General features: G+C 36.9%; 3 protein-coding genes across 3 annotated transcripts; 1 reads left to right on the top strand and 2 right to left on the bottom strand.

Annotated features, from left to right (window-relative positions):
- Positions 1–279: 279 nt before the first annotated feature.
- On the bottom strand, positions 280–6757 carry LOC142101616 (uncharacterized). Its single transcript, XM_075186026.1, has 9 exons — positions 6481–6757; positions 6242–6355; positions 3886–5568; positions 3112–3211; positions 2575–2723; positions 2197–2309; positions 1447–1536; positions 1244–1366; positions 280–595 (listed from the first exon to the last, which is right to left on the bottom strand). The coding sequence occupies exons 1-9, from the start codon at positions 6539–6541 to the stop codon at positions 410–412; spliced, it is 2619 nt and encodes an 872-aa protein (XP_075042127.1). The 5' UTR covers positions 6542–6757; the 3' UTR covers positions 280–409.
- Positions 6758–10134: 3377 nt separating this feature from the next.
- Positions 10135–14437, top strand: LOC142101617 (putative alpha-ketoglutarate-dependent hypophosphite dioxygenase). Its single transcript, XM_075186028.1, has 6 exons — positions 10135–10409; positions 11208–11424; positions 11528–11619; positions 11813–11952; positions 12875–12979; positions 13581–14437. The coding sequence occupies exons 1-6, from the start codon at positions 10280–10282 to the stop codon at positions 13686–13688; spliced, it is 792 nt and encodes a 263-aa protein (XP_075042129.1). The 5' UTR covers positions 10135–10279; the 3' UTR covers positions 13689–14437.
- Positions 14438–21781: 7344 nt separating this feature from the next.
- LOC142101618 (glutamine amidotransferase-like class 1 domain-containing protein 3, mitochondrial) lies at positions 21782–25180 on the bottom strand. Its single transcript, XM_075186029.1, has 4 exons — positions 24950–25180; positions 23001–23172; positions 22697–22898; positions 21782–22087 (listed from the first exon to the last, which is right to left on the bottom strand). The coding sequence occupies exons 1-4, from the start codon at positions 25055–25057 to the stop codon at positions 21895–21897; spliced, it is 675 nt and encodes a 224-aa protein (XP_075042130.1). The 5' UTR covers positions 25058–25180; the 3' UTR covers positions 21782–21894.
- Between the last annotated feature and the right edge of the window lie 1172 nt (positions 25181–26352).

Below are 26352 nucleotides of genomic sequence, written 5' to 3' on the forward strand. Positions count from 1 at the left end.
TCTGGTACAGCGGCAACTCCGTCATGAAGATTGATTTCATATGTTTCTTGTTCTTTATGTTATACTTATTACTTAGATTTTCTTACTTCCTTGATCTAGATTTTCAGTGCAGACCGCTCACTTTAGTGCATGAAACTATTTTACACTGTTTTCATATCTGCAATTTAATTAACTATTAATTTTAACACAGTGTAGAATATTGCTAAGAACACATGTAGCATAAATACTTATTCACTTTAATTTTTACATTTTTTCAAATACAAAAACAATAGATACAAATGTAAATAAAATAATTTAATGAATCATGTTCTTTTACAAAAATGATATAAATATTTATAAATACAAAACCTCAAGAACAAACAGTACATTATTCATTTTGCTGCAAACATTGTCTTCACTTTTAGTGCTGTCAGTCTTCATTCATTGTAAATCCATTATTAACATATGATTTGAATTCATTATTTTCAGAGTCTGTGTTTGGCTTCAGTTCTGGATCACTATGGTGGTCATTTAACTCTTCTGTGGAACCAGCATAGGTCTCATTGATGTGACCCCTCTTGTGCTTCTGCTGCACTTGGTCTAATATTTGTAAAACCTGAGATAAGATCATAGTTTAGATTATTATAGCTCATAGTGACAACATCAACAAAGGCAACACTGTCACTACTTCAGTGTTCTGATTAGGATTTACAAGCTTAACTCTAAAGCTGATCAGTATATTCTGTTATATTCATATCTAGTTACAAAATGCAAAGCTATTAGTGTGTTTTTTACACAAGTTGATGGATAACAACTGAAGCTTTACAATAAATAAGTATAAACATTCAGGTGTGCTAACTGGCCCTTTAAAATAGAAATATGTGACTTCTTAAGTACACCTTATGCACCAGTAGTTCTTCTTAATTTTATATCTCACTAAACGTATTCTTTTATAGTTTGTGTTAACTTATTAGGAAGATGGAAATGGGAAGACTGCAGGTCATACCTATCCATCTGGTCATAGGGAGCAGCTGTAATCATGGCATAGATGTATAGAGCATTCATTCTAAAGTAGTGTTCAAAATGGGAAGTCTGCTTCTTTCACTGAGGTCACAAGGTACAGCGCATCCCAATTAATATCAACATGTAATATTTTATATTTTTGAATAAAATATTTTAGAATTTCAATATTTTTTAAATAAACATCAAAGAAAAAAAATACAACAATAAAAGTAATGTGTAAGAGTAGAAGTATTCAACTCACCTGTGACTTGGGGACAATGCCAACTCGAAAAAATGCAATATTTCCGGTTTCAATTTTTGTGCAGTCAACCACGGTAGATGCAATATTTTCAGGAGAAGCCCCATCACACAGTACTCCGTCAACCTGAAATTATAAATGCCTTTACGCCATGGGTTTGATTTGTTTCTTTTATGTATATGGATAGACATTAATCTATATCTTACCTTATCTCCTAGTTTTGCATAGACTTGGTTGTGATGAGTTGTGTCTGCTTCCCCTGATGGATTAGCAGATGTGACTGCTATGGGGCCCACCTACAATATAAATTAACATATATTAACTTTCAAGTAGTAGTTTGAAGCACAAATGCTATTTATATAAGTACTTTCTTTTTCATGATCTGTATACTAAATATTACGTTGGCGAATATTTCAGAAACATCCTATATAGAGTGAAGCTAGGTACACACTACAGAAATTTCGACCAACTTTTTATGCCGAGCGATTTTACATGCGACCGATGGTCCGATCGCTCGGTCCATGGACTGCATACACACTAGCCTTGTTTAGGATAAAGGGAAGAGCGGACGTCCCTTTAGCGACTTTTTACAGCCATGTTGTCGTGAGCAATGACTGTAATTTCGTACTCACTGTTGTGGATCGGTCGGAAGTTTATACACACTACACAGCGGAAACGAGATTGGACCGAAAATATTAAACGGTACGACCAACCAAATGAGGCGATAATCGTCCATTTGGGCAGACTTTCGACCATCGTGTTACTGCACACACTGACCCGACTTTTGAATGAACGGTCATATGTCGGCTGTTTGAGCCAATTTTTGGACGAAAACAGTGTAGTGTGTACCCAGCTTTGCATTGCAAAAAATGTCTTGAGGAGCCATACATTTGCCTCTTAATACAGAAAGGAAAAATCTGTTTACAATTCATAGTAAATGTACATTTTCCTCTTACCATATCAATTAGGTGTGTAGTCACTGAACAGTCTGGGATCCGTATGGCGATGCTCTGAGTGGTGCCTATGTATTTTGCAGAGTCCCTAGCGCCCAAGACATCCAGCCATGGACCTGTCAGTGAAATGAGTTTGTTATCATTCAGCTAAATTCTGATTTGACATTCATGCAACTCTATTGTATATCACATACAGTGCACAATAATAAGGGATATTATGGTGTAGAAGTGACTTTAGAAGGGGTCTGTGATATTAATGTGTATCATGCAGTAGGAAACATAAATATAACTAGTTAACTATAACTATATAAGTAGATCACACTAAAAGGAAAAAGGTCACTGATCTTTTCTAGTTTAGACGGCATGATGGTAAGTACTCACCTCTTGGGATCACCAAGCTGATGGATGAGGGCCAGGCAGCCTGCATGAAGTCCCATAACAGAGGACTAAACAAATGTTTTGCTGCTTTTAATTGCTCTAGGCTAGAAATCCATAATGACATTGGACGATCCTGAGCCTGACGTTTTGTTCTACAAACAGCAAAAAAAATGTATATCAGTTATTCCAGTTTACCTATACAATGAGGAATGATTTTCTAGTATACACTGTAATCCACATCTTGAAAATATCTTTTATAAAATCTGTATAACACCTATACATGTCTTTCTTTGACACCATGTAAATGAAGTTATCATTGATTACTCAACTGAAATTGAGTTCTTGTTTGTTTTTTTTACAAAGGAATACATTAAATGAGTTCTTCAACCCATCATTTTGATTCCTTCTATGTTACAAGTGTGTTAAATTATAAATTATGTCTCAGTGTAAGAAATAAACCAGTTAACCATTGAACAACTTTAATAGTAATTCCTTATGTACAGCTAAAGTCATCATTCCCATTGCACTATCTACACTTACTTGTAGGCCTTCTCCACGGCATCCGGCTGATTACACGCTGCCACTAGGACATACACAGTGTCAGTCGGCACACCACAAATGCCTCCATTTTTCATAATCTCTGGAAAAGTTACAGCATGAATTACATCACATGAAATAACTTGTCAATGTATAGATGGTACAAAATATGACTTTATTTTACTGGTTTGTGTAAAACAGCTAAAAAGAAAGTCAACATACATTACAAGTCAAATGATTAGTCATCATTATGAAAAGTCATTGAAATATAATTTTACAAATTGGAACTGAACCATATTCCACTTGATGGAATTGTGTGAAGTAGTGAAATTCTTATGAAATCTGACACTGTCCTAATAGGTTGGCTCATCAATTAAGAAATACTGTACAAAGTGTCTTTCAGTTTGGTCCTTTAAATGATCTGATGTTCCAACATGTGATCAATATAAGACTGCAGGGCTCATCAGTAAATCCAGTGACAAAGCCCACAGTATATTTGAAAATAAAATATTTTATATAACACACATTTATACAGTAAATAAACACTAATCTACCATATAGACTTATCTGGTTAATGTTTTTGTGATATTGTAAGAAAAATACATAATTTCCCCCTGTTTTCCTATTACAAAACATATTATGTGTTCACATAGGTTTGGAGAACACTGGAGGATCTTCTGATCATGTTAATTAATTATATTTCCCCCTTGGACTGACCTGACAATAGTATATAAATAAGACATTCTACAATGTACAATTCATCTTCCATTATCTTACCTGCAATTTGTCGTACAGAGCTGGTCCTTGTAGAAACCAGATGGGGGCATTTGGATGTTTTATTGGAAAAACCACTAATTTTGATAAAGGGGCTGCCGACTGGTATTTGGGGAGCCTCAAAAGTGCTATTATATAGGGTTGCAAAAAATAAATAGAAGCCAGCAATGCCAAAGATAATAGTCACAGCGACATCATAGCCCAAAGGAAGAGCACTGAGCGAGTCAAGAAGAAAGCTGATTAGGATAAGCTGGAAAGTGAGAGAATATACAAACCAGGCTTTAGTTAAGAAAAGTGTGCTGAAAACTATAAAACTGTTAAAGAGAATAAAACATACTATTCCTACTGCAGTGTTAAACCCTCTGCTTGTGCTATAGATACCACTATACCTAGAAATCCCCCAAATAACCCACATTACTCCATATAGAATGAATGCACTACTTTCAAGTGTCTTACCACGGGAGAATGCCACTGAGCCACAAATAAGATTATAAAGCCCTCCAGCAACTACAACCCATGGCAAGACAACTGTAGCCAAAGGTTCTCCAGAGCTTCCTGGCATAGTCATGGCAAAGGCAGCTAAAATGCTGCATGCATGAGCAAGGCCTTCAGCATCACCATACTTGGAATAGCCAAGGAAGGGTTCATGAATATTACCACTCTGACGGAGCTTGAAAAATGTATTGCTGGTGAACAGTTTCTTAATGGTGCCCTCCCCAGTGGGGATATATTTAGATGTCTTTAAATTGTATAGAATAACTAGCACCATAATTGCTGAAGCAATGTATATTGCAATATTGACTCCCTGGGAGCCTTCATGAAAAAACCCAAGTTTGTTACTGGCCAATGCAATGCAATAGGCAACATAAAAAAGTAAGTATACAGCTTTCACCAGACTTTGAATACTTGTAAATAGGAAAAGGACAAAAAAAAGTATGGCAAAAACTACCAAAAACGGGATAGGGTAATTTAGCTCATTAGTGTTCAAGAATTGATACAGTAATGAGTAACCTTCTGCATATCTCAAAATGGAAAAGAATGCAAAATGCGTGGCATCTAGAATGTGATAATAGCGGTATGACAGGATGCATATACCTGTCTGGTAAACAGCAGCTGTCCACAGCCATGCCACCTGACCAACAAATAGATTATTGGTTATACCCAGAAGTCTGCAGCCAAATACACTAGAGGCCGTCATATTAAGAATCAGACAAGTAGCTGTAAACTCTGTATTACGTGAACTTCTGGTAGCACCTTGCTCCTTGTCTTTCATGATGGACTGCTCAATTCCAGGCAAACTAACTTTCCTGTTACTGAGTTTCCGGAGAATCCGTCCTCCAATAAAGTATACCCCAATTAAAGTAACAATAAGATAATTACAGGCAATTACAGAGGAGCCTACTCTACTGTCATAGAGTATAACAATTTCATGAATATTTGAAAGAGAGAGTGCGACAGCCATCAAAGCAAGGACACTTTCCTTTTGAATGATCCCCATGATACCAATAATAAGCAGTCCCAGGAAGAAAGATACTAGGCCAGGAACCATTGCATTTCTCATTTCAGAGATGCCAACGACATCATTTCCTGTCAGTATCAAATTGACTCCGGAACCACACCACAGGGCTGACACTGTCCAATAGAATGAGACCCACAGTGGAACATTTGCTTGAATTTTCCTAATTCCTAAAAGAGAGAAGGTAATTATGAAGAGTTTGTGATAATTATAATAGTTCTTAATTTTCCCTGAATTACTATTAAATTACAAATTGTCTCCTTGCTATGCAGAATTCAACCTCTATTAAGGTACATTGATGATATTGGTAAATCATTTACATCATACATGCCAACTTTCAAAACTCCCCCCCATGGTGACATTGTCGCGTCACCATAGCCGCGCCCCACTATAAAATGCTCAAATTCACTGCATTGAATTGCGGGGACAGGGCTTAATGATGTGATTAAGCCTCGCCCCCACCATTCAATGCTGTGAATTTCGGTGAACCCGGGAGGTTTGCCTACGGACTCCCCGAAATTCGGGAGCCTCCCGGAAATTCCGGGAGAGTACACAAGTATGATTACATTAATGTGCTGTGTGGGGTATTGGTGATGTGTACACATTCCTTCTTGTATGACTGTGATTCAATAACTAAGAGAGAAGTGTGGAAAAACGCTGGGGCAGTGTTAACCATAGTGCTGCTGTAACAGAGGAATTGCCAAAGGACTTCTTACTAAACACCTGAGAAAACTTACTTTGTCCATCACTGCATTACTTGGCTGTTATTTATGTAATAAGCTGTTATGGAAAACGAGACCACATAATCAAAATTAAAGACGTTATAAATAAAACCGGCCATACCTGCATATGCCAGAACAACTGCTAGAATAAGGAGTAGCACGCCCAGGGCTGAAGGGGACACAAGTGGAACAGCAGCGCCTGTGCTGTAATAATGTATTGATAGAAGCAGACATCCTGAAATATAATATTAGCCACAAAAATCATTACTTGACTGTGTCAACAATAGACATTAAACCCTCCATTCTAGAGGGAGATACTTGCTGAAATCAGATTATTATTAATGCTCAGTGTGTTCCTACCTGCACTGATAGCCAGGACACCGACACTGAGATACAGCGACTCTCCTCTGTGCTCGGTCATAGCTGCTGAACTATACAGAGGCTTTCTCTGAACTTCATCTCTCCTGTTAGTTCTTATATGATGTCACACGTCACTCCCACAGACACAGATTCCCAGCTCATTCACTGCCTTATTTCCTCTTCCTAGCAGAGAAATCTCCCTTCAGGTACCCGAGACAATAATCGGATATACTGGTTTATCTGGATCCAATATCTCTTTGCAGTGGTTCTACGCAAAATCAGGAGCGCAAACAACGTCTTTATGACTGAATTTATCATGTCCGAATTACTGTAACTGTTGTACTGATGGTTATTATGCTGCATTAAGCAGCATTGATAATTAATAATATAACGCCTTCTAACTTACTGGCACTGTATTATAGCTGTAATAATAATAATCATTATCCCCATTTCTTACTCTCAATTTATTTCCCAGTGAATATGCGCTATGATAACGCTCCTTGCGCATGTCGCTGGACATATCCGATACTACACGATGTAATTGTCCTGCAATAGGAGAACTTTATAAGAAAGACGCCATTATATATGCATTTAGCAAACATTTGTGTGTACTTTGGTAAATAAAGTATACAGTACCGATAGCGCTGCTAGTTCCCCTGTTGGTGTTAAAATACCCGAATCTGGCGATATCTGGCCGAAAGTTATACAGCCTGGGCTAGAGGGGTGGTATTAAGGAACGTAATAGTTGAGATGTAAGGAACATCGTGATTTAAAATTCCAACCACTTGCGGAAGAAAATATTTTTCTTTGGAAATTAAACGTGCATTCATATATTTTATTCTATGTAACCAATTATAAAGTCGTTTAACTTAGGTTAATCACTTATGTCTATATCAGCGCACGGTCCTTAATTGATTGTATAGAAACAATTTCATACCCACTGATCTGATATGGGCAAAATAAAACAAAATATGGATATTGTGTAAACGTTACATCAATATGAAGATGAGCGTTGCTTAAAGAAAAGCAAAGTACAATTCTCTCTCTCCACAATAGTATTATGTGTGACACCGGAGCACGGAAATTCCCAGTAAGATGAAAGTCTCAGAGATAAACCCAACTCGTGAAGATAAACGACGCCGTCTGTTCTATTTTAGGAGATAATTAGTGATCCTGACGTTCATATTTCAGAATAAAACCAACTTCACCTGTATTATTGTTCCAGGTAATTCCCCTCCATGAGTGCACAGGATGCAATAAAATATAATGTTTGACTGAGATTAAAAGTAATCCAGATGAGATAATTAAGAACATACCTGAACGACTGACCTAAACTGTACATACGAGCGGTTATTTTAGAAATGAATACAATGTTTTATTGCTACACTACATTTTCTGTTCCTTATACAGTTCTCTGTTCTGCAGTTTGGAATTGAGTAAGTTAAAGGGACATGTGCACAATACTGTTTGAATAAACGCATATTCTTGGGAGAAAAAGCAGTTGTTGTCTTTAAAATAGAAGATTTCGGATCATAGGGACTATTACATGTGTATTTGAAGGTGGATTTACACAGCATTGTGCAGTGTGTCTGTTAATTTACAGCTTCATTTACAAAACGCAAATTAGACAAGTTGTCTACATATTTTCTACATAACAGATTTACATGAAACACTCCTTAAAATAAGCCATTCTTACTAATCTTCGCTGAACTTTTGTCTAATATTTATGTGTAGATGTCTCAACTATGTTTAAGCTAATGCGCTGATTGTGTTGTCTGTAGCAAGTAGAGCGTGACCAAGGCTACTTAATTGAATGAAGCAAGAGGTACCACATAAGAAACCTATGCACCTATAGAATGAGCACCTCACACAGATATTCCAAATTAATCCTCACATCATGATTCTGCACCTGTCACATGCAGCGCTGCCCTCACTAACATAATCAAATGCTCTGACCTGCGTTGAACATCTATACTATTTAATTTGCTGTATTTTATTCTATTCCTGGTCACTATAAAAGCGGAGAAATATGGTCATACCAGAGATAGATCTATTGTCTGTAACACAACATATATTTACTGCGACCACAAATGGTGGCCATGTGCCCCTGTGTGCACCAGCATATCTGAAACAGGGCTGCTACCAATAAAATCCCTATCTGCCCTATAAAATTAAGTAGCTTGAATAATTGGCAAATAAAATAGTTTAAATCAATATTGCAAAATATAAAATTTGGCCTGATCGTGAAGCGTTCAATCCCTGTCACATTGAAGAGGTAAAATCGGAATAGTGTGATTAGAACTTTGTTGGTGTCTGGAGACAACCACTCAGGAGGTAGTTAATTGGTTAAAAAAATAAAGATATCATTAGGAGTGCTTGCACATGGGTGTTCACCCATGTTTAAACTTCAGTTGAGCTGTGTTTTGTTCAGTTGCCATTGAATGGAACAGAATACAGATCAAACTGTAGTTTTAAAAGGAAATATTGATCCCAATGAGGATAACAAAGCTTCTTAACAAGAGCATATACACAACACAGCATAGACATGGCTAGATGAAAGCCAATGAGCATGTACTCTGAGAGAACTGAAAGATGGACAAAAAAAAGAAAGACTAGAGATCAATATATCATATTGTCCTCTCTGCTCTAAAGCCCCCCACTTCCATCTTCATCATCAATCTTTTCCTAGGGTGGCCTTTCAGTGGTGTTATAAGTTGATAAATTGGCCCCAGGTAACAATATCCCCAAATGGCCATTATATAATTATATATTTTATAAGTAATGGCTTTTACAGTGAACAAGTTACGCTATATTGTAAATTAATCCTGTATTGTTTATAAAATAATTTCATATAGTTTATATTTAATGTTTTAATCAATGAGCTGAGCGATGTTTGACACTATACGGTAACTGTTGTTGCTTTCAATAACCTTCCAATAACAGAATTTCTAGCCCTAGTGATAATATTTTGCCAATATCTGGAAACATTTACATATTTGCAGATCTAAATAGTCTCTGTTCCTTCATCTCAGCACCTTCCATTATGGCAACAGTTTTCCTTTACAACAGATTGAGACAACCTATGTCTGTTCAGCCACGTGGTAATGCATATTGGGACTTGTAGTAACACAACAGCTTGAGTGCCACTTTTCTCCTATATCTGATTTACAAGATGGGTAAATCATGTACATGACATATTTATTTTGTTAAACAGACACAGATAAATTATATTAAAAGCAAGACCCATAGAAAGGTATTGCAGTGAGTTGAAATTATTTTGTTATTTTAAAATGTATTCTTTAATTATGCTGCTGAGTTCAGTCAATATGTGTAATTGTATATGGTAACAAAATAAGGAGCAATTCATATTTTTGGTATTTTTAAATATTTTAGAGTTAAAAAAAACAGTATTACATAAAAAGAAAATGCCTCTTATCTTTTTAAAATGTTAGTTCTGCAAATTGTTTCCTTAACAGCTTTGGAATTCCCAGGGCTGGGCATTTGTCATACATGTCACATTATATGATGCTCGTGATGTAGTCAGAAGTGAACCAGGAAACTGTCTTTCCTTGAACTTAGTTAAGTCTCTTGGGCACGTAAAACACCAAATAACCATCCAGGGCTATCATGTTTAAGGAACATAAGCTAAATAAGCAAAATATCCTGTTCCTTGTAATAGGCATATGGGCTGGGCTTCTCTCTCAGATCTTGTATATAAGTCAGTGTTAACATCAGACAGTTATATCTGCATTATACCAGCAGTCTTAGTACAGCTGATTATCATTACTATAACAGCACAATGAAGGCTGATGCTAATCAGATGAAGACTCTCTATGATGACAATGGCTTCCTGACAGCGATAGATGTGTTAGATATGAAAGAACTGCACCAAGCCAACACAGAATATGGGAAACTGGAGGAGAAGTTTGGTAAGTTTAGAAATGATTTACAGATTTAATAGTGTTGATTTTACCTTTAAAAATTCCAGTACTTTACCTGTGACGCATCCTGGCCATACTTTACAGAAAATTAATAATGTATAACTTTATGGTAATTTATATTTACAATAACTGACAACAGTAGAAGCACACTCCACACATTTTTGTTACAAATTGACACAATTGACAAATTATTGCAATTATTTTTCTCATCTATTCCATTGGAAAAAGTAAGTATTTGTTCAAAATAGTTTTATCCTATCTACTTGTCAAATGGAGGTTTCAGTCCATATGTATCAAAGCATTTACAATGAATGGATGTCAGCTTTAGTATTGCAAAGCAATAAGTGTAGAACCAGATCACAATATGAACATAAAAGACCATCATTTAATAAAAGCACATTGCACCTGCGCTATAATGCTCACACTGGGTGTTTAAAGATAGAAGCCCTTACATTCTCTTCTCTTCCCAATATCTTTGACCAGAAGCCAAAAGTGTTTTGTTTTTTTCTGTATTTTGCTAAAACAATGTTATTGCAACCATCAGGAGAAAATTAATAACAGTAATTCCAAGGTATCTTATTACTACTTTATTACTCCATGCGAATGGAAAAAAATGAGAGGATGTCTCCTTTAATATAACAAACCAATAAATAGAAACAGTTCACAATAATAAATTAAAAAGACCACCTTATAATAAAACCACACTACAGTTGCACCATAGTGTTCACACTGTAACAGATTCTATTCTTGCACATATACGTATAAGGTTATATATGTATATTTCAGGCAAGGAGTACACTCAGTACAATCTGCACAACATCCACATGCAGTATGAGTGGGCAATGAACTTGGCCGTCCACCCCAATCTTCTGAGAGCAATCACCGCTGTGTTGGGTCCAAATGTCATTCTCTTGGACTCGAGATTTATCTGTAAATATCCCTCCACTGATGTCCTACACAAAGACAACACAGCCCCCTACGTGGCCTGGCATCAGGACATCAAGTAAGTGGAGAAAGCATCTTGTAGAAGACATGTATGTGGTCAGTGACATCATCTATTTGTCAGAAGTGTACAAACCACAAATGGCTTCCTTACTACATTGCAGATACTGGGGATTTGAGGGAGGTCCGGTGGCTTCTGTATGGCTGGCACTAGATGATGTGGACACGGAAAATGGAGTCCTGCAAATCATTCCAGGTATTATCTCTTTTTACTTATGTATAGTCACAATCTTATATTTGTTATGTCCATATATCTTTTATATTATTTAAATATTTAATGAAAAGGTCATATGAGCATATTGTTATAATGAAAAATAAAGCCTCTAAAGTTCATAGATAGGAATTAGGAATGTAACCGATATATAGTGACTGTGATATGTTTCCTCCAGGGAGTCACCATCAGGGGATTCTAGAGCACAGAATTGCAGACGTTCCAGGGAACATGCTGACATCAAACCAGGAGATCCCAAAGCACCTGGTGAATGTAGAGGAATTAGTTGAATGTCCACTCAAAGCTGGACAAATGTCTGTAAGTAAAAACATAATCTAAATTATTTATTTTACTTGTCAATGATAAATTAATTACATTTGTAGATTAAATTCCGACTTTATGGTGGAAATTTTGAAAAGTTACTGCTCCCCCAGCTCATACTCCCTTGAAGGGGACCCTGGATTATTGGGGTTCCTTCTATAGTACCTTTATTGCCCCCCTGCTTTGTGCTCGCATCCTTTTACCAGTTTAGGCTAATGGTATCACAGGGCGACCTACGATGTCACTGGCTTGAAGCAGCAGAATGATGGGATCAGGAGGAGTTCAGCTTGTGGCCTATTCACCCATAAGGCCCTTTGTTGTGGGCACCAGATAGTTTCTTGAACTTGAATTGCAGAAAGCAGTGGATTATGTAGGACATAATCCAGTTAATAGGGAGCCAGTGAGTAGGTGATACCTCTTTAAAATATCTACTATAAAGTGTGAAATAGCCTTTAAGCCAATGGTTCGTTATTAATACCATGCAATTACCATGTACTGCTGAACATGATTTATTAAGATCTTAATAATTTCCTTCCATGTTTATATAGGCAGGTATACATGGCCAGTATGTCCTTGTTTTTGGGCACTCACAATTTACTAGTCATGGACAAAATATTATAAGTGCATTAACCCAGCTATGAACATAAACCTGTATAATTGCCTTTCATTAGTAGGGATCCTGTATGAGCCATCTGTCAGTAAATATAAGTACAATGTCAGTAGACATAAGTACCATTTTTGTACATCAGTGCATGTTTAAACAAATAATGATAATACCATTGCTCTCCTAGCAGTATTCTGCTGTCACATTAATGATAAAGATGATTAGATTCTCAGCTGTTTCCAGTGATTGATGCGAGTGCAATGTTGGAGTCCTGTGTACTAAACAGTATGTGTGTATTCTTATTATTGCTGTCAGGTGCATGATGGACTGACTGTTCATGCCAGCGAACCCAATATGTCCAACAGGAGAAGATGTGGCTTTGTGATCCGTTACGTTCCTACTAAAGCTTACCCTGTTGAGGTCAGTAATCAACATGCATCATGTTATAACTTACATATATAATAATATAAAGTAGTAGATACAGAGCCAATGCACCTGCATTTGCTGCAGGTTTATAGTGATAGTTTACGGGTGTGATAGGGTGACCAGGGTGATTTATTCATCCTAACTGGGAGTGATAATATGAGTTTTGTACAGATATCTTCACAGACCAAGCATTTATCAATTTGTCTTATTTCTCATTTTCACATGTTGTTTAATGTTAAATTCAGGGACAAATGTGCATTGTAACTTGTTAACTTGTAAAGTGATCATAATAACATTTCTTTTCATGGGCTAAGACACTGGTTCCCAACTACAGTCCTCAGGAACCCCTAGCAGTGCATGTTTTTCATATCTCTTTGCTGGAGCACAGGTGTATTTATTACTAACTGACACATTTTGAAAGATCCCCAGGTTGTACTAATTATTTCACTTGTGACCTGGAAAATCTGCACTGTTAGGGGTCCCTGAGGACTGGAGTTTGGAAACACTGGGCTAAGAGGTTATAGGAGCTCACAGAACAACGTACATATTTGTCTTACGTTACCAGCTGATTGATTTTCAACGTTTTTTATTATAGGATCCAGAACGTCCCCGAACTTTTCCTGCAACTGTACTGGTGTCCGGGACAGATGAATATAAAAAATTCCAAGACCACGCCCCCAATTTCTTCATCAAGATGTTTTAATTATTTGTCCTTGCACATTCCTGACATTTTTATTTGCGCTCATCTCAGCATGTTATCAAACTAGAAAGTCACCTATGAACAGTGAATGATACAATGGACTGTGTTGGATTATTTGAGCCTCCAACTAGACCATTATTCAATGGGTGTACACAGATTAAAAATGATACAAGATATAGTTACATATTGTTTATGTTGAAAAAAGACATCTGTCCTTGAAGTTCAACCTTTTCTCCTCTGAAGCCCTAGCTGATTGAGGGGATACAAACCTACATTTAGTTGTAAGATAGGTAATACAAATAGTTTCAATATTACATAAGAAAAAAGTAAAGAAAATGTAAAAAATAATCACCAAATTACAATGTTCAGCACTGAAAAGCACAATGAGAACACTAATTGATATCAACTGGCATAGTTGTGTTTTTTTCTATGTTCTGAATGTTTTATTTATCACCTGTTCTAGTATATATGGAGTTTAAGTTTATACAAATCTAGGGAAATTCTTACAAACAGCACCAATATCCGTTCCTTTATTTATTGTATAAATGTCATATAGAGTTATCCTCTCTACAGGCTGTATAGCATTCAGTTTTTACCTTCAAATTAAACAATGTCCTGTAACACATCTGCACTTTATAATTGCTAATACTTTCAGTCCTTCAACTGCATTGTTACATATTATGGTAAATTCTGATTTTAAAAAACAGTTTTTTGACCTTACAATAAGCTGTGTTTGTAGAATATTGTATTGCTATTGCTTTAACTTCTTTAAATTAAATAATGTATTTACAAAACAGATATGTGTCTTTATTTTCTTTACTAGGCATTAATTATTCCTAGAAAACGTTTGTCATTTACATGTTCTAACAAAAGTATATTAGACAAACTGAGTTAGTATTATATTTATGGGAATCCATTGCAACACATTGGCTGCTCCTTCCTCAGGCTCAACACAAGTATGTAATAGTGGATGTGATCAAAAATAGCAAAGTCACCAGCTGTTAGTTCCTATTTCTGCATCGGTATTGTCATTTCTTAGTATTGTGCTCTGGATGTGTAAGAGTCACAAGGCCTGATTCAAGTCCGAACGCAACTTGCACATAAGTTGCATTTGAAAAAAGAAAAAAGAAACTTGTACTTCGTTCTGACTGTATTCAAATCCAAGTGTATCTCGAGATACATTTCTGTTTGAATCTGGATGTAAGTACGTTCTGTCTACACAGTGCTTGCAGTAAAAAGACACACAGAACAGACTGCAGCATACACAAAAGCATACGTACAATAAAAAGGTCACAATAGAATGTCTAATTATTTTTTGTATCAGCATAATCATTATAGAAATATTAAAATTAAAATATTTTATACATTAATTATATAAATAAATATGCTTTCAATGTGTACTGTACATACAGGACCTGATTCATCTTTGGATGTAACCTGAACAAAACGTGTGTTTAGAAATAAATCTGCGTATAACCGTATTAAAATCCAAGCGGATTTCAAGATACGTTTCTATTTGAATCTGGGTATAAGTACACTCTGGCTACACGTTACTTGCATATGTAGACAGACAGAATGCAGTGCAGGATACGCACATGTGCAATATAAACTCCCATCAGAACGCAAAAAATAAAAATAAATAAATAAACTAACAACTCCTAACACTACAATCACATACCAAAATGTGGTGGGGTTTTTTTAAAAAAAAAATAAAAATCTTTTTTGTGTATTTTACATTAAATACATAAATCAGGATGACAATGTTTACTATATATAAAGCGCATTTTTATAGTTTCTCTTACGTGCAAACACATGTTCTAGTGGCACTTATATGTGTAGTCATCATCACCAGTCGACACACCTGCCCTATAGCTGGTGCAAAAGATACATCTTAAAAAAATACACACTTACGTATCTGTGTTAGCACGCCCTCGCTGAGCCTACACTGTACATTGCCTACGTCCTTCGCCCCTTCCCACCCTTGTTCCGCCCCTCAAGTAGTACGCAAGTGTCATTTGCACAGGAAGAGCATACAAACTCCACACAGATAAGGCCATGGTTGGGAATTAAACTCATGCCCCAATGCTGGTATATGACATAGGAATCTAGTACTAATGTCCTTATCTGAACATGAGCAGAGTTATGTATTTGATAAATAGCTATGCATATGGCCAGTGTTTTATACAAAGAGGGCAGGGGTCTCCAACATTCAGCTTGATAAAGGTGCCAGTGAAGATATTTCACATTATTTACAATTGATTAAAGATAAAATATTTAAAAACTAAATAAATAAACAGCTAATTAAACGGTTAGTGTGCATACACTGACGCAAAGGAATATAACCTTTCTGTTGTGATGTGAAGCCTGGCTAAGAAAATGAATCACTCTGCCATCAGACATACTCTCTGCTTCCATCTGCATAAGCCATGTACAAAATTAGTTTTTGCCCTTTAATACTATAATACAATATATTACAGTAATAATAGATAATATAATATATAATACATATATTACAGTAATAGACAATGGGTGGCTTCTCATCATTGGGTAACCTATGGCACTCTTGGCCAGAGTAATATATCCTATTTGGCCCACTTTCTAATCATTTTAATGTCAAAGTGAGCATAATGTAATCACAGCCTTTATCAGGAACTGCACAGCCTATGTCATGGACTACAAATTGCATTAGTCAATGATTGGAATGTCATATTTTACCAGCTTCACTACCACTATCAGCTTCTCTACTATGTGGGGTTTGTTAATACTTCTTACTTGTGGTCTGATCTCATATTATAATCTGATATTTCTCCACAAAGGTAATATGCAGCCATTTCTTAGGCTCCTGAAAATCAGGATATTGAACACCATTAGTATATGACATAGGTCTCTAGATCTAAACAGTACTTGCTATTTTATTACTTGCCTTCAAAAGTCAGACTAAAACAATTTTTGTCTGCCTCAATAAAATGTAACAATCTGGGCTGATAATATTTTTACTAAATATTTGTATTTTTGGCAGATTGGTCACTATTTTTTTCAAATAACTAGCGTTATTTATTTTCTAGCTCTCTAAGATTTTTGTTTTGTGAAAATATTTGCAGATCTAAACAATTTAGCCTCTGTCTGAATCTTCTAAGTCAACTTGCGTTGTCTTTCTTCCTGCACAGTACAAGCTACACGTTCAAAGGGAACATTTTCTTATTACATTCCTACTGGAGCATTTCATCACCATACTAGAGGATACTATTTTGACAATGTTGCTTTTGGAACAAACATTCCTTTTTCTAATCAGTTTCTAGAATATATCATATAACACTAGAATTCAGGACCACGGGGCCCTGTGCTTTGATTCTGTGATTGTCAAATATGTTCTGTAAGGCTTGTACATTCTGTAACAAAATTAGTTGCTTGATAGGCTAATAAAACTATTTTTCGTAATCTTCCAGTCAATATTTGTTTTATCCAGCAATCCAGCAGCCACAAGATTAAAACCACCTGCTTAATATTGTGTATGTCCCCCTCATTCTGCCAAAACAGCTCTCACCCATCAAAACATGGACTCCACAAGACCTCTGAAGGTATCTTGTGGTATCTGGCACCAAGATGTCAGCAGCAGATCCTTTGAGTCCTGTAAATTGCAAGGTGGGGCCTCCACAGATGATTGGGTGGATTGAGATCTGTGGAATTTGGAGGTCAAGTCAACACCTTGAACTCTTTTTCATGTTCCACAAACCATTACTGAACTATTTTTGCAGTGTGGCAGGGCACATTATCCTGCTGAAAGATGCCATTTCCACCAAGGAATACTGTTGCCATAAAGGAGGGTATTTAGTCCTCAAACAATGTGTAAGTAGGTGGTACGTGTCAAATGGAATACAAGTATCGAGGTGGTTGGAGGGTCTCCTTCTATAAGCTATTTTTCATTTACATATTAATTAATAAAATAAAAAAGATATATAAGAACAATTATTCTAAAGATATGTCTCTCTGTGTTTGGTTACAATAATCATATGCTGACCATATTTGGGGATCTATTTAACAAACTGCAATATCATCATCAGCTATTTATATAGCGCCACTAATTCTGCAGCGCTGTACAGAGAACTCTTTCACATCAGTCTCTGCCCCAATAGAGCTTACAGTCTAAATTCCCCAACACATACACACACAGACCGAGAGAGTCTAAGGTCAATTTAATAGCAGCCAGTTAACCTACTAGTATGATTTTGGTGTGTGGGAGCCAATCCTAGAGGAAACCCACGCAAACACGGGGAGAACATATAAACTCCACACTGGCCATGGTCAGGTGTTATCTCTGGAGAATGGCTATGGCAGGACTTCACTTAATTTATCAAGGGGTTAACACAGGAGAAATTGGAGGTTTCTCCTGCATTGACCTACTTTTCATTGGTTACTGCAGTCCCTATAGAACTTTATGGTGACTGCATTGTTAATATCCTCTCAAGCAGTGAAAAGCATTGCTTTAGGCAACGTTCTGAAACCATTATACAAAGTTGAAGGAAATACATTCCACAGACTGTACTGGAATAACAAGAAATGTGTAACAATATATATGTCTTCAAGCTTTAAGAACCAAATTGCCTCAGGCAACATTTAGAATCTGTTTTTCAAAGTTGAAGGAAATACATGCCACAGAAATGACTTGTCATTTACTAACAATACTCATGTTTGTATTATTCATATTCATATCTGTACTATATACAGTACAAGTCATTCATGAACTGCAGAAAATATGGTCCTGCACTGCTTATTTATATGCATAAGTCACCTAATCCCTCCGCTACTGCATTTTATGATGAATGTCACTACCACAGTGAGCACACTGCACATTTATCTCTGACATCTTTATTTTCTAATTTTTACTTATTGATGATAAGTTTGTGAGTTTCTCGGCAAGATAAAAGCACTGACTGCCTCTAGAATGCTGCAAAAATGTTCTGCTTCCAGCGTTTTAAAAAACATGCCAGTTGATAGCACAACTACAAATAGATAGGCAATAGAGTTACTGACAAGTAGAAAAAGCATGCTCTGTGCCAGTCAGCCCAACAGGTGGCTAGTAGTTTGGATTACTCTCTGTACTATGTGGCTTACAATATGGGGGGAAGTGTATTTCTCTGCAATGTTTGGCTGAGAATGATTATTTATCTTTGTGCAATTTATGTCTAGAGATGATGACCTATTTGCTGTGCAGGAGAATGGCAGTCCTAGCCTGAATATGTGAATAGCAGTCATAGACTGAGTAACTGAATGGTGGCCCTAGCCTCAATAGGAGATTAGCAGGCCAAGTATGAGTAGGGCTGTAGCGGTACTAGGCTGATTAAGGGAATATTGGTCCTAGGCTGAGTAGGGTAATATCAGCCCTAGGCTGTGTAGAGGAATAGTGGTCCTTGGCTGAGTAGGGGAATATTGTCCTAGGCTGAGTAGGGGAATGGCGGTCCTAGACTGAGTAGGGGAATAGCGGTCCTAGACTGAGTAGGGGAATAGTGGTCCTAGGCAGAATAGGGAAATATCAGTCCTAGGTTGAGAAGGGGAATATCAGCCCTAGGCTGAGTAGGGGAATGGCAGTCCTAGACTGAATAGGGGAAAAGCCGTCCTAGGCTGAGTAGGAGAATATCAGTTATAGGCTGAATAAGGGAATATTGACCCTAGACTGAATAGGGGAATATCACCCCTAGTCTGAGTAGGGGAATAGTGGTCCTAGGCTGAGTAGGGGAAAAGCCGTCCTAGGCTGAGTAGGAGAATATCAGTTATAGGCTGAATAAGGGAATATTGACCCTAGACTGTATAGGGGAATATCAGCCCTAGTCTGAGTAGGGGAATTGCGGTCCTAGGCTGAGTAGAGGAATAGCAGTCCAAGGCTAAGTAGGGGGGTATCAGACCTAGTTTGAGTAGGGAAATAGCGGTCCTAGGCTCAGTAGGGGATTATCAGTGCTAGGGTCATAGAAGTGCATCTGGAAGGTACAAAATGTGTCCCAATAAAGTATAAGATGAGATCCGATCTCAGAGGTGATGGAAGTATGAAGTCTTTTAGCAGGCAGAGCAAGGCTATGTGACATCAGCAAAACAGCAAACTTCCCCTAAATGTGTTCTCGCAGAACAGTTTTCATAAGAGCTGACTTACTGCTGATGTGACACTGAGGAAATAATATTTTTTTTGGCAGGCCAGATAACTTCAGCTATTAAAATCCTGCATTCTTCAAGAGTATTCAGTTCTTATAAATGCTGGAATTTTCCATATAGAAAAGCCCAGCTTTTATTCACAGCAGTATGCCTCTTTATACCAACCCTATAAAAGAAATCACCAAGGACATTATTGCATTCAGCACAACAGTTTAGTATCTCAGGGGCAGTACCATTATTATCACCAACTAAATGGCTGTGGCTTGGACATTGGGCATTGGCCAAGACAGTTCTGCACTGTGGGAGAATCAGGTATGGAGGCGAGTCTATCCCAGTTTTAATATTGACCATTTTAGCTTTTATGTAGTTGACATATATTCTTGCCTTATGTCTTTGCTGAAATTAATATCAAATTGTTAAACACAAGGTTTTCAATTGAACAAATTAGATTTCATTCAGGTGAATTTGCTAATAAATAGAAAATTGCATATATGTATTTGTACAAACTAAACATTATTTAAAGATAATTAAGCTAAACTTAGTTTGTAGTAAATTTCTTCATAACTCTAGCAGAAAAATACCTAAATATAAATTTGTTTCTTTTGCAGGCAAGAAATATGGCACTCACACTGCAAAAAATTACTATATATAAAGAAATATGTATACAGTAGGCCTGAATTATAACAGCATGTAAGTGTATTTGCATGTCCTAAAGACAGGTCTTGGTACAAAAGTGTCACATTGCGCATGTGCAAAAAACTACATTTATTTATAGTTATGAACTGCATGTATAATGCTCTTTCAGCCTATTGCATTAGGAGAAAAGGATCAGGGGCTTTAATGTTCAAGTGCAGTACAGTAAGGATGTGTAAAGGACAGTTGACGACACCCCTTGGAGATGAGTTTTACTTTGTACATGGATCTGAAAACGCAAGTTTTTCATCTACATAAACTGGGTGCAGTTTTGCAGATTATGATGATGTTTGTTAACTCTTTGCTGTAGACACAGTGCTACGCTAGATTTAAAGCTGAACAACCACCTGGTAATAGTGAAACCCCAGGGGCTGCTATATGCAGCCATTTTTCCTGGGACCCCTCTGCCAGTTCTGTACTACAAAATCAGCTAATTCATTTTTAATTAAGAGACTGGCAAGTATGACTTCGTTTGGGAGACATGGTTTACATTTAATTCCCCCTGGCCCCCTCTCACCCCTACTTAATATCGTTTCCATGCTCCTGATCTGCACTGTCCCATACAATACCCTATACCTGTTACCTCATTGTCCAAGACTGTCTTCTAAATATCCGATAGCTCTTTTCATAACACTGATTTCCTAACAGGCACTCTGCTCTCCTACTCTTTTGCTAACCTCCCCCTTTTTTTTCTCCTTTGCCTCCCTATTTTTCCTTTTACACACAAAATTTAGTGCAATGCCATGTAACAGGTGTTTTGTTCTTCTCTGCGTTGTATCCATTTACTGCTGTGTTTTTTCTCTATTGAGGACCAACTTGTTCTTTTGTTTTTTATGTTTTTATTGTAATTTCAAAATAAAGCTTTAAATAAAAAATGGAGGGGGTGAGCGGATATTGCAACATTAAGGTTGCAGTATTGTAAGATGCATACAACTCAAAATACAGACGTAGAAACGCACGTGTGCAGATGAATCTCCAAGTTCTACCCAAAATTAGGGTTTGTGTGTATTATATACATGATGCTGAGCATGTAAATAAAAAGGAAACCAGAAAGTAAACCCTACTTATAAACAGAATGTACCTGTATCTTCTTTTTAAAGTTTACTAGTAACCTACACACAGGGGACAGTTTGTGAGAATGTAATCCATGAATTCACTGGGAACTAGGTATTTTATTGAGGCAAAGAGAGCCTGACCATCACATCTGTCCTTCAGAGATATTCCAGGTAAGTGAACACAAGATAAAAATCATAATAACCACCTTATATATCAAACTTACATTTTATTCATGTTGACAAATAAATACACATTCCATTATTCCAATCTATGTATTAAACTACTGCCATATTCCGCAGCATTCGTTTTCATTACTAAGTTAAATTAGTTTCAGTACAGCTTTAACCATTTCACCGATACCATCAAAAATCTCATGTATTGGGCTATTACACATGAAAGCGCTGGTAGTGACCAGTTTATTTTTCGTGTCCACATGCACTTCATTGACCTGCTTGTTGACATGTTTACAGCCAAGCTGTGTAATGACTCCAGCTGTTCCAGCATATGGCCACCTGTGAAACATACAAATGACAGGAGGTTACAATGGTGATAATCTCACAGGACAACACAAATATATTCCACATTAACAATATTTGTTATACAGACTTATTCTTCTCGTTGTTCAATATGCTAGAATTGTTTCCCCAAATCAGAGGTCAGAGGTCGTCCTGTGGCTCTATAGCTGCTGTGGAACTGGAGCCTGACAACACTGAGAGCCACATGTTATTTACCTCTGATCTATATTAAGTTCTAATTTAGTTGTAGCCCAGATGAGCATAACATGAGGTGTTGTTTAGTAACAGTTGGAGAGACAGGCTCTTCTTCTGGCCTAAATCTCCTGTACCTCTTTCATTCCATTATGTCTCAATTTAGATGCTTAGTAAAGATATATGTGGATAAACTCTTTATAGACTTCCAAAAGTATGTGATGGCAAAAGCTATAATAACATCCACCCTATGTATCAGTTATAGTAATTTTAGGGTCTGTTTGTGTCTGTACCTGTGTATACTAAGTTTTGACTTAAGATATCTGAGCAATGTACCAAAGATAAAGAGAATGTCTTTTAGCCCCCCACATTGTCCTGTAATCTTGTACATGGGCAGAACATTCATTAACATACTTTTCACACTCTGTATCGCAGCCAACGGTGACTTCACATCCAGGCAGCAGTTTTGCAGCCAGCACAGGGGAGATACAGCACAAGCCAATGGGCTTCTTAGCAGCATGAAATCCTTTAATAGTTTCTTCAATGGCTTTTATAACTGAACAGTCCTTCCCTTCCACTGCCCAGGTAGAGAGATTTTTAGCAACTCCAAAACCTCCTGGGTAAAGATGAACAGCATTAATAATTCTCCTGATCACATATATTTATTTTAATGACTTTTGTTTTCACAGATATGTTCCTACTCTATATCTTACTGTACCTGGTATGATGAGTGCATCATATTCACTAACTTTCAGATCTTTCAGATCTTTAATGTTTCCTCTTGCGATGCGAGCACTCTCTGTGAGCACATTACGTTTCTCCTCAGTGGGCTGTCCTTTCACATGGTCCACAACATGCATCTGATCTATATTGGGTGCGAAAAGCACATACTGTGGAAAAGAAATAGAGAGATTACACTTATATGGACATTTCCTAGAACGTCAGAACAGCCACAAACACACAGCAACATGGGAAAGCTCATGAGATTGAAACGTATACAGGAGAGTGTTGTACTGCTAGGAGCGAGCATTAATAAACGAAAAAGACACAACATAGGGTAAAACAAAATGAACAAAACTGATATTTAAGATTAATGCTGGCCACATACACTGAAATTATGCAGCTGAAACTTGTAATTGGCCCTCAAAACAACTGTGACCTGAAAACAATAGTAATCATTATTGTTATTATATGTAGTCGGAAGTTCATATTTAAACCACAGTAACTATCCCTTTACATTCCGGAAATAATCCAGCTGTTCATGCTGTCCACTACCTGAGGTTGCTGAGCTTGGCCAGCAGATCCAGCCTCTCATGAACTTCTAAGTTATACTCTAATTCCCCAGAAGTGAAACATGTAACAGCATCTAGTTGATAATGAAATTTGTGAAAGATATAAGGAGCAGAGGTTTACAGGCTTACAGTGACTCAAAATCATTACTTTACTACACATATATACAATGTAAGAGTGACAGGAAGCTGGCTTACAATACTGACACATAGTTGTTCTTATTACTTGCAATATGAAATGTTTACAATTCTGGCTCTTTCCCCTGTTTCTCTTGGGAGAGGTCAGATAGAAAGCTCACTGCATTACAGACAGAGCTCTGTCCCTAATCTGCCAGCCTCAGGCATTACGCCAGTCATTCTCACCAGTATACAGCATTCATATGGAGCAAGGAATGGCAGTGGTCATGGTTAGCACTGTAACTGCATAACCAGGGAGCTTCTCCCAGGTATACAGAGTGGGGAGATGTTTTTTTGTGCAACAGGCTTTGAATCTCCTGTACTTAACAAACGGGACCTGTCATAAAGGCAATATGTCCTCCAACTAAGCCAGCAACTTGTAACAGAATTATAGTATAGCTAATAAAATTCCAACCAAAAAAAAAAAAACCTTCTCAAACATTTGGGGGTATATTTACTAAGCTGTGGGTTTGAAAAAGTGGAAATGTTGCCTATAGCAACCAGATTCTAGCTGTCATTTATTTAGTGCATTGTACAAAATGCCAGCTAGAATCTGGTAGGTTGCTATAGGCAACATCCCCACTTTTTCAAACCGGCAGATTAATAAATATACTCCTTGGTGTTGTTTTAAATAACAGCATATTTGTTATTGCAGCAACATAATCAAAAACACCAGAATTATTGAATAACAATGTAAAAAAATGTAGCATATATATATGGGCAAACTATCAATGAAGGAAAATTGTAAATAAAATGACAGGTTTAATGTACAGACTCCACTATACTATGGATTGATGTAATTGTGCAGTAACATTTAAATAATCAATAAAGTATTTTTAGGTCTGTGCAATGGTATATTCATATATATTTAAAACATAACATTTATGCAGTAAACTACTAATAATGCTATAATATTATTTACAGTATGCATTTATGCTATATTGTGCAGGGACTATGTTGCCCTAAACATTGTAAACGATCCCTTGGAACTAGGCAGATATCAGATGTAAGGAAGTGCAGTATATGACTATATCACGTGACTGATATTACAATATCATGCTCACAATACATTACTTATTGCACAATACCAAGCACGTGTATGTTGCCTCTAGAATCTGACATTGTAGAACACTCCTGCAATAGACTATAACTGACTTCCCTGTGTTCTGTGTAAGTAAACATTAGTACAGTCTTTTCTCACCTGAGAACCAGTTCTGCTCAAATGCACAAACACAGCAGAGGACTCGTGAATTTCACTGCCGTCATACACCCCGCAACCGGAGAGAATCACTGCCACCTTCTTGGACATGATGAATGCAGGACGAGGGAGAGATTGTCACACTGACAGCAGAGGCCCTGGAATTAGCCAGTGAGATAGGAACTGCTGAGATCTGTGCAGGACACCGGTACTTTTATACACAGAAGAAGGTGTGTCTAGGAGGAAGTGTTTACAGACAAGGAAATGCTCACAGCAATATTACACTGTAATTATTTAACTAGTTCAGAACATGGTGTTTTCCCTTATTGGTTAAACTCACCTTTGGATGAGTGTATTCCAGTTCTAATTCCTGTTTTTTTTTATTTAAACATACTATAGGGAAGAGATACTTGAAGTGGTTGGGAAATAGTAATGGTAACATCATTATTAGTTATTGTCATTTTTTTGTGAGTGCAAGTACATTAAATATCTGTCATCTGGATCTGGATTATCCAATATTTGTAATCTCCCAAAAATTATTATAAGGAATGTAGAAATTAGCAACATGTTTATAGCACTGTGAACTTGGGGCGTAAAGTATAACCCAAGTGATGGATGGGCAACAGACGGCCCTTCGAGCCTCCAACTGTGGCCCCCAGCTTCTTCCTGGCTTATTGTGAGATTTGTTTGTTATAGCTTGTAACACTGGAATAAAATGCCTGCTGATATGTTATTATAGATAGGCATCTCTTTCTTTGATTAAATGTATTGTTTTAACTTATTACTGATATTAAGGGTAACATGGGGCCCTTATGAAGTATAGAGGGCTGAACCATGTACCACAATTTGTTTCAGGTTGCCCATCACTGCTATAACCAATTGCAAATGAAAAGCTGTATAAACAATTCAGCATGAGGGATGTTTAAAATATTAATTTTAAAATGTAAATTACTTGTACTAGGGTACAAATAGCCCTCAGTCATAGACCTACACAGGATATACAACCTGGGCTGTATTTAGAGTCAACACTCTTCTAGGCGTTGTGGATGAATGCCTCCCACATTAGTAACTGTGCTCCCGTCATTCTCATGCCCTTGTATCGAATACCCTCTCCCTCATTCTTTAACAGGAACAAACTTGGTGGTTAATTAATTATTCAGTAGCAAAATGAAATTACAAAGAAACATAGTAACCAAAGTGTAAATAAATGTATTGCTATGCTGCCCCATGTACAGCCTGCCCAACGCCTACTTTACTTATTTGATTAATACAGTACCTGATGCAGGTTTATTAATGATGATTATCAGATTAGTTTAATTTTCTCACCTTGCAATTTAGCTAATTTTCTAATATATGACCAGGTACATTATATATGTTTTCTTATTTTCTTCTTTTCAATGTGTTGT

The sequence above is a fragment of the Mixophyes fleayi genome, chromosome 9 (genome assembly GCF_038048845.1).
Source record: "Mixophyes fleayi isolate aMixFle1 chromosome 9, aMixFle1.hap1, whole genome shotgun sequence".
Classification (NCBI taxonomy): domain Eukaryota; kingdom Metazoa; phylum Chordata; class Amphibia; order Anura; family Limnodynastidae; genus Mixophyes; species Mixophyes fleayi.

Coding starts and splice junctions, on each gene's coding strand:
- LOC142101618 (XM_075186029.1), bottom strand. CDS start 25,057: ATGTCCAAGAAGGTGGCAGTGATTCTCTCCGGTTGCGGGGTGTATGAC. Junction 22,899..23,000: donor TGATGCACTCATCATACCAG/GTACAGTAAGAT, acceptor ATCTTTACCCAG/GAGGTTTTGGAGTTGCTAAA. Junction 22,088..22,696: donor TGCGATACAGAGTGTGAAAA/GTATGTTAATGA, acceptor TATGTTTCACAG/GTGGCCATATGCTGGAACAG.
- LOC142101616 (XM_075186026.1), bottom strand. CDS start 6,541: ATGACCGAGCACAGAGGAGAGTCGCTGTATCTCAGTGTCGGTGTCCTG. Junction 6,356..6,480: donor TGTCCTGGCTATCAGTGCAG/GTAGGAACACAC, acceptor ATTATATTTCAG/GATGTCTGCTTCTATCAATA. Junction 2,724..3,111: donor GCCGTGGAGAAGGCCTACAA/GTAAGTGTAGAT, acceptor TGCTGTTTGTAG/AACAAAACGTCAGGCTCAGG.
- LOC142101617 (XM_075186028.1), top strand. CDS start 10,280: ATGAAGGCTGATGCTAATCAGATGAAGACTCTCTATGATGACAATGGC. Junction 10,410..11,207: donor GAAACTGGAGGAGAAGTTTG/GTAAGTTTAGAA, acceptor TGTATATTTCAG/GCAAGGAGTACACTCAGTAC. Junction 11,425..11,527: donor GCCTGGCATCAGGACATCAA/GTAAGTGGAGAA, acceptor ACTACATTGCAG/ATACTGGGGATTTGAGGGAG.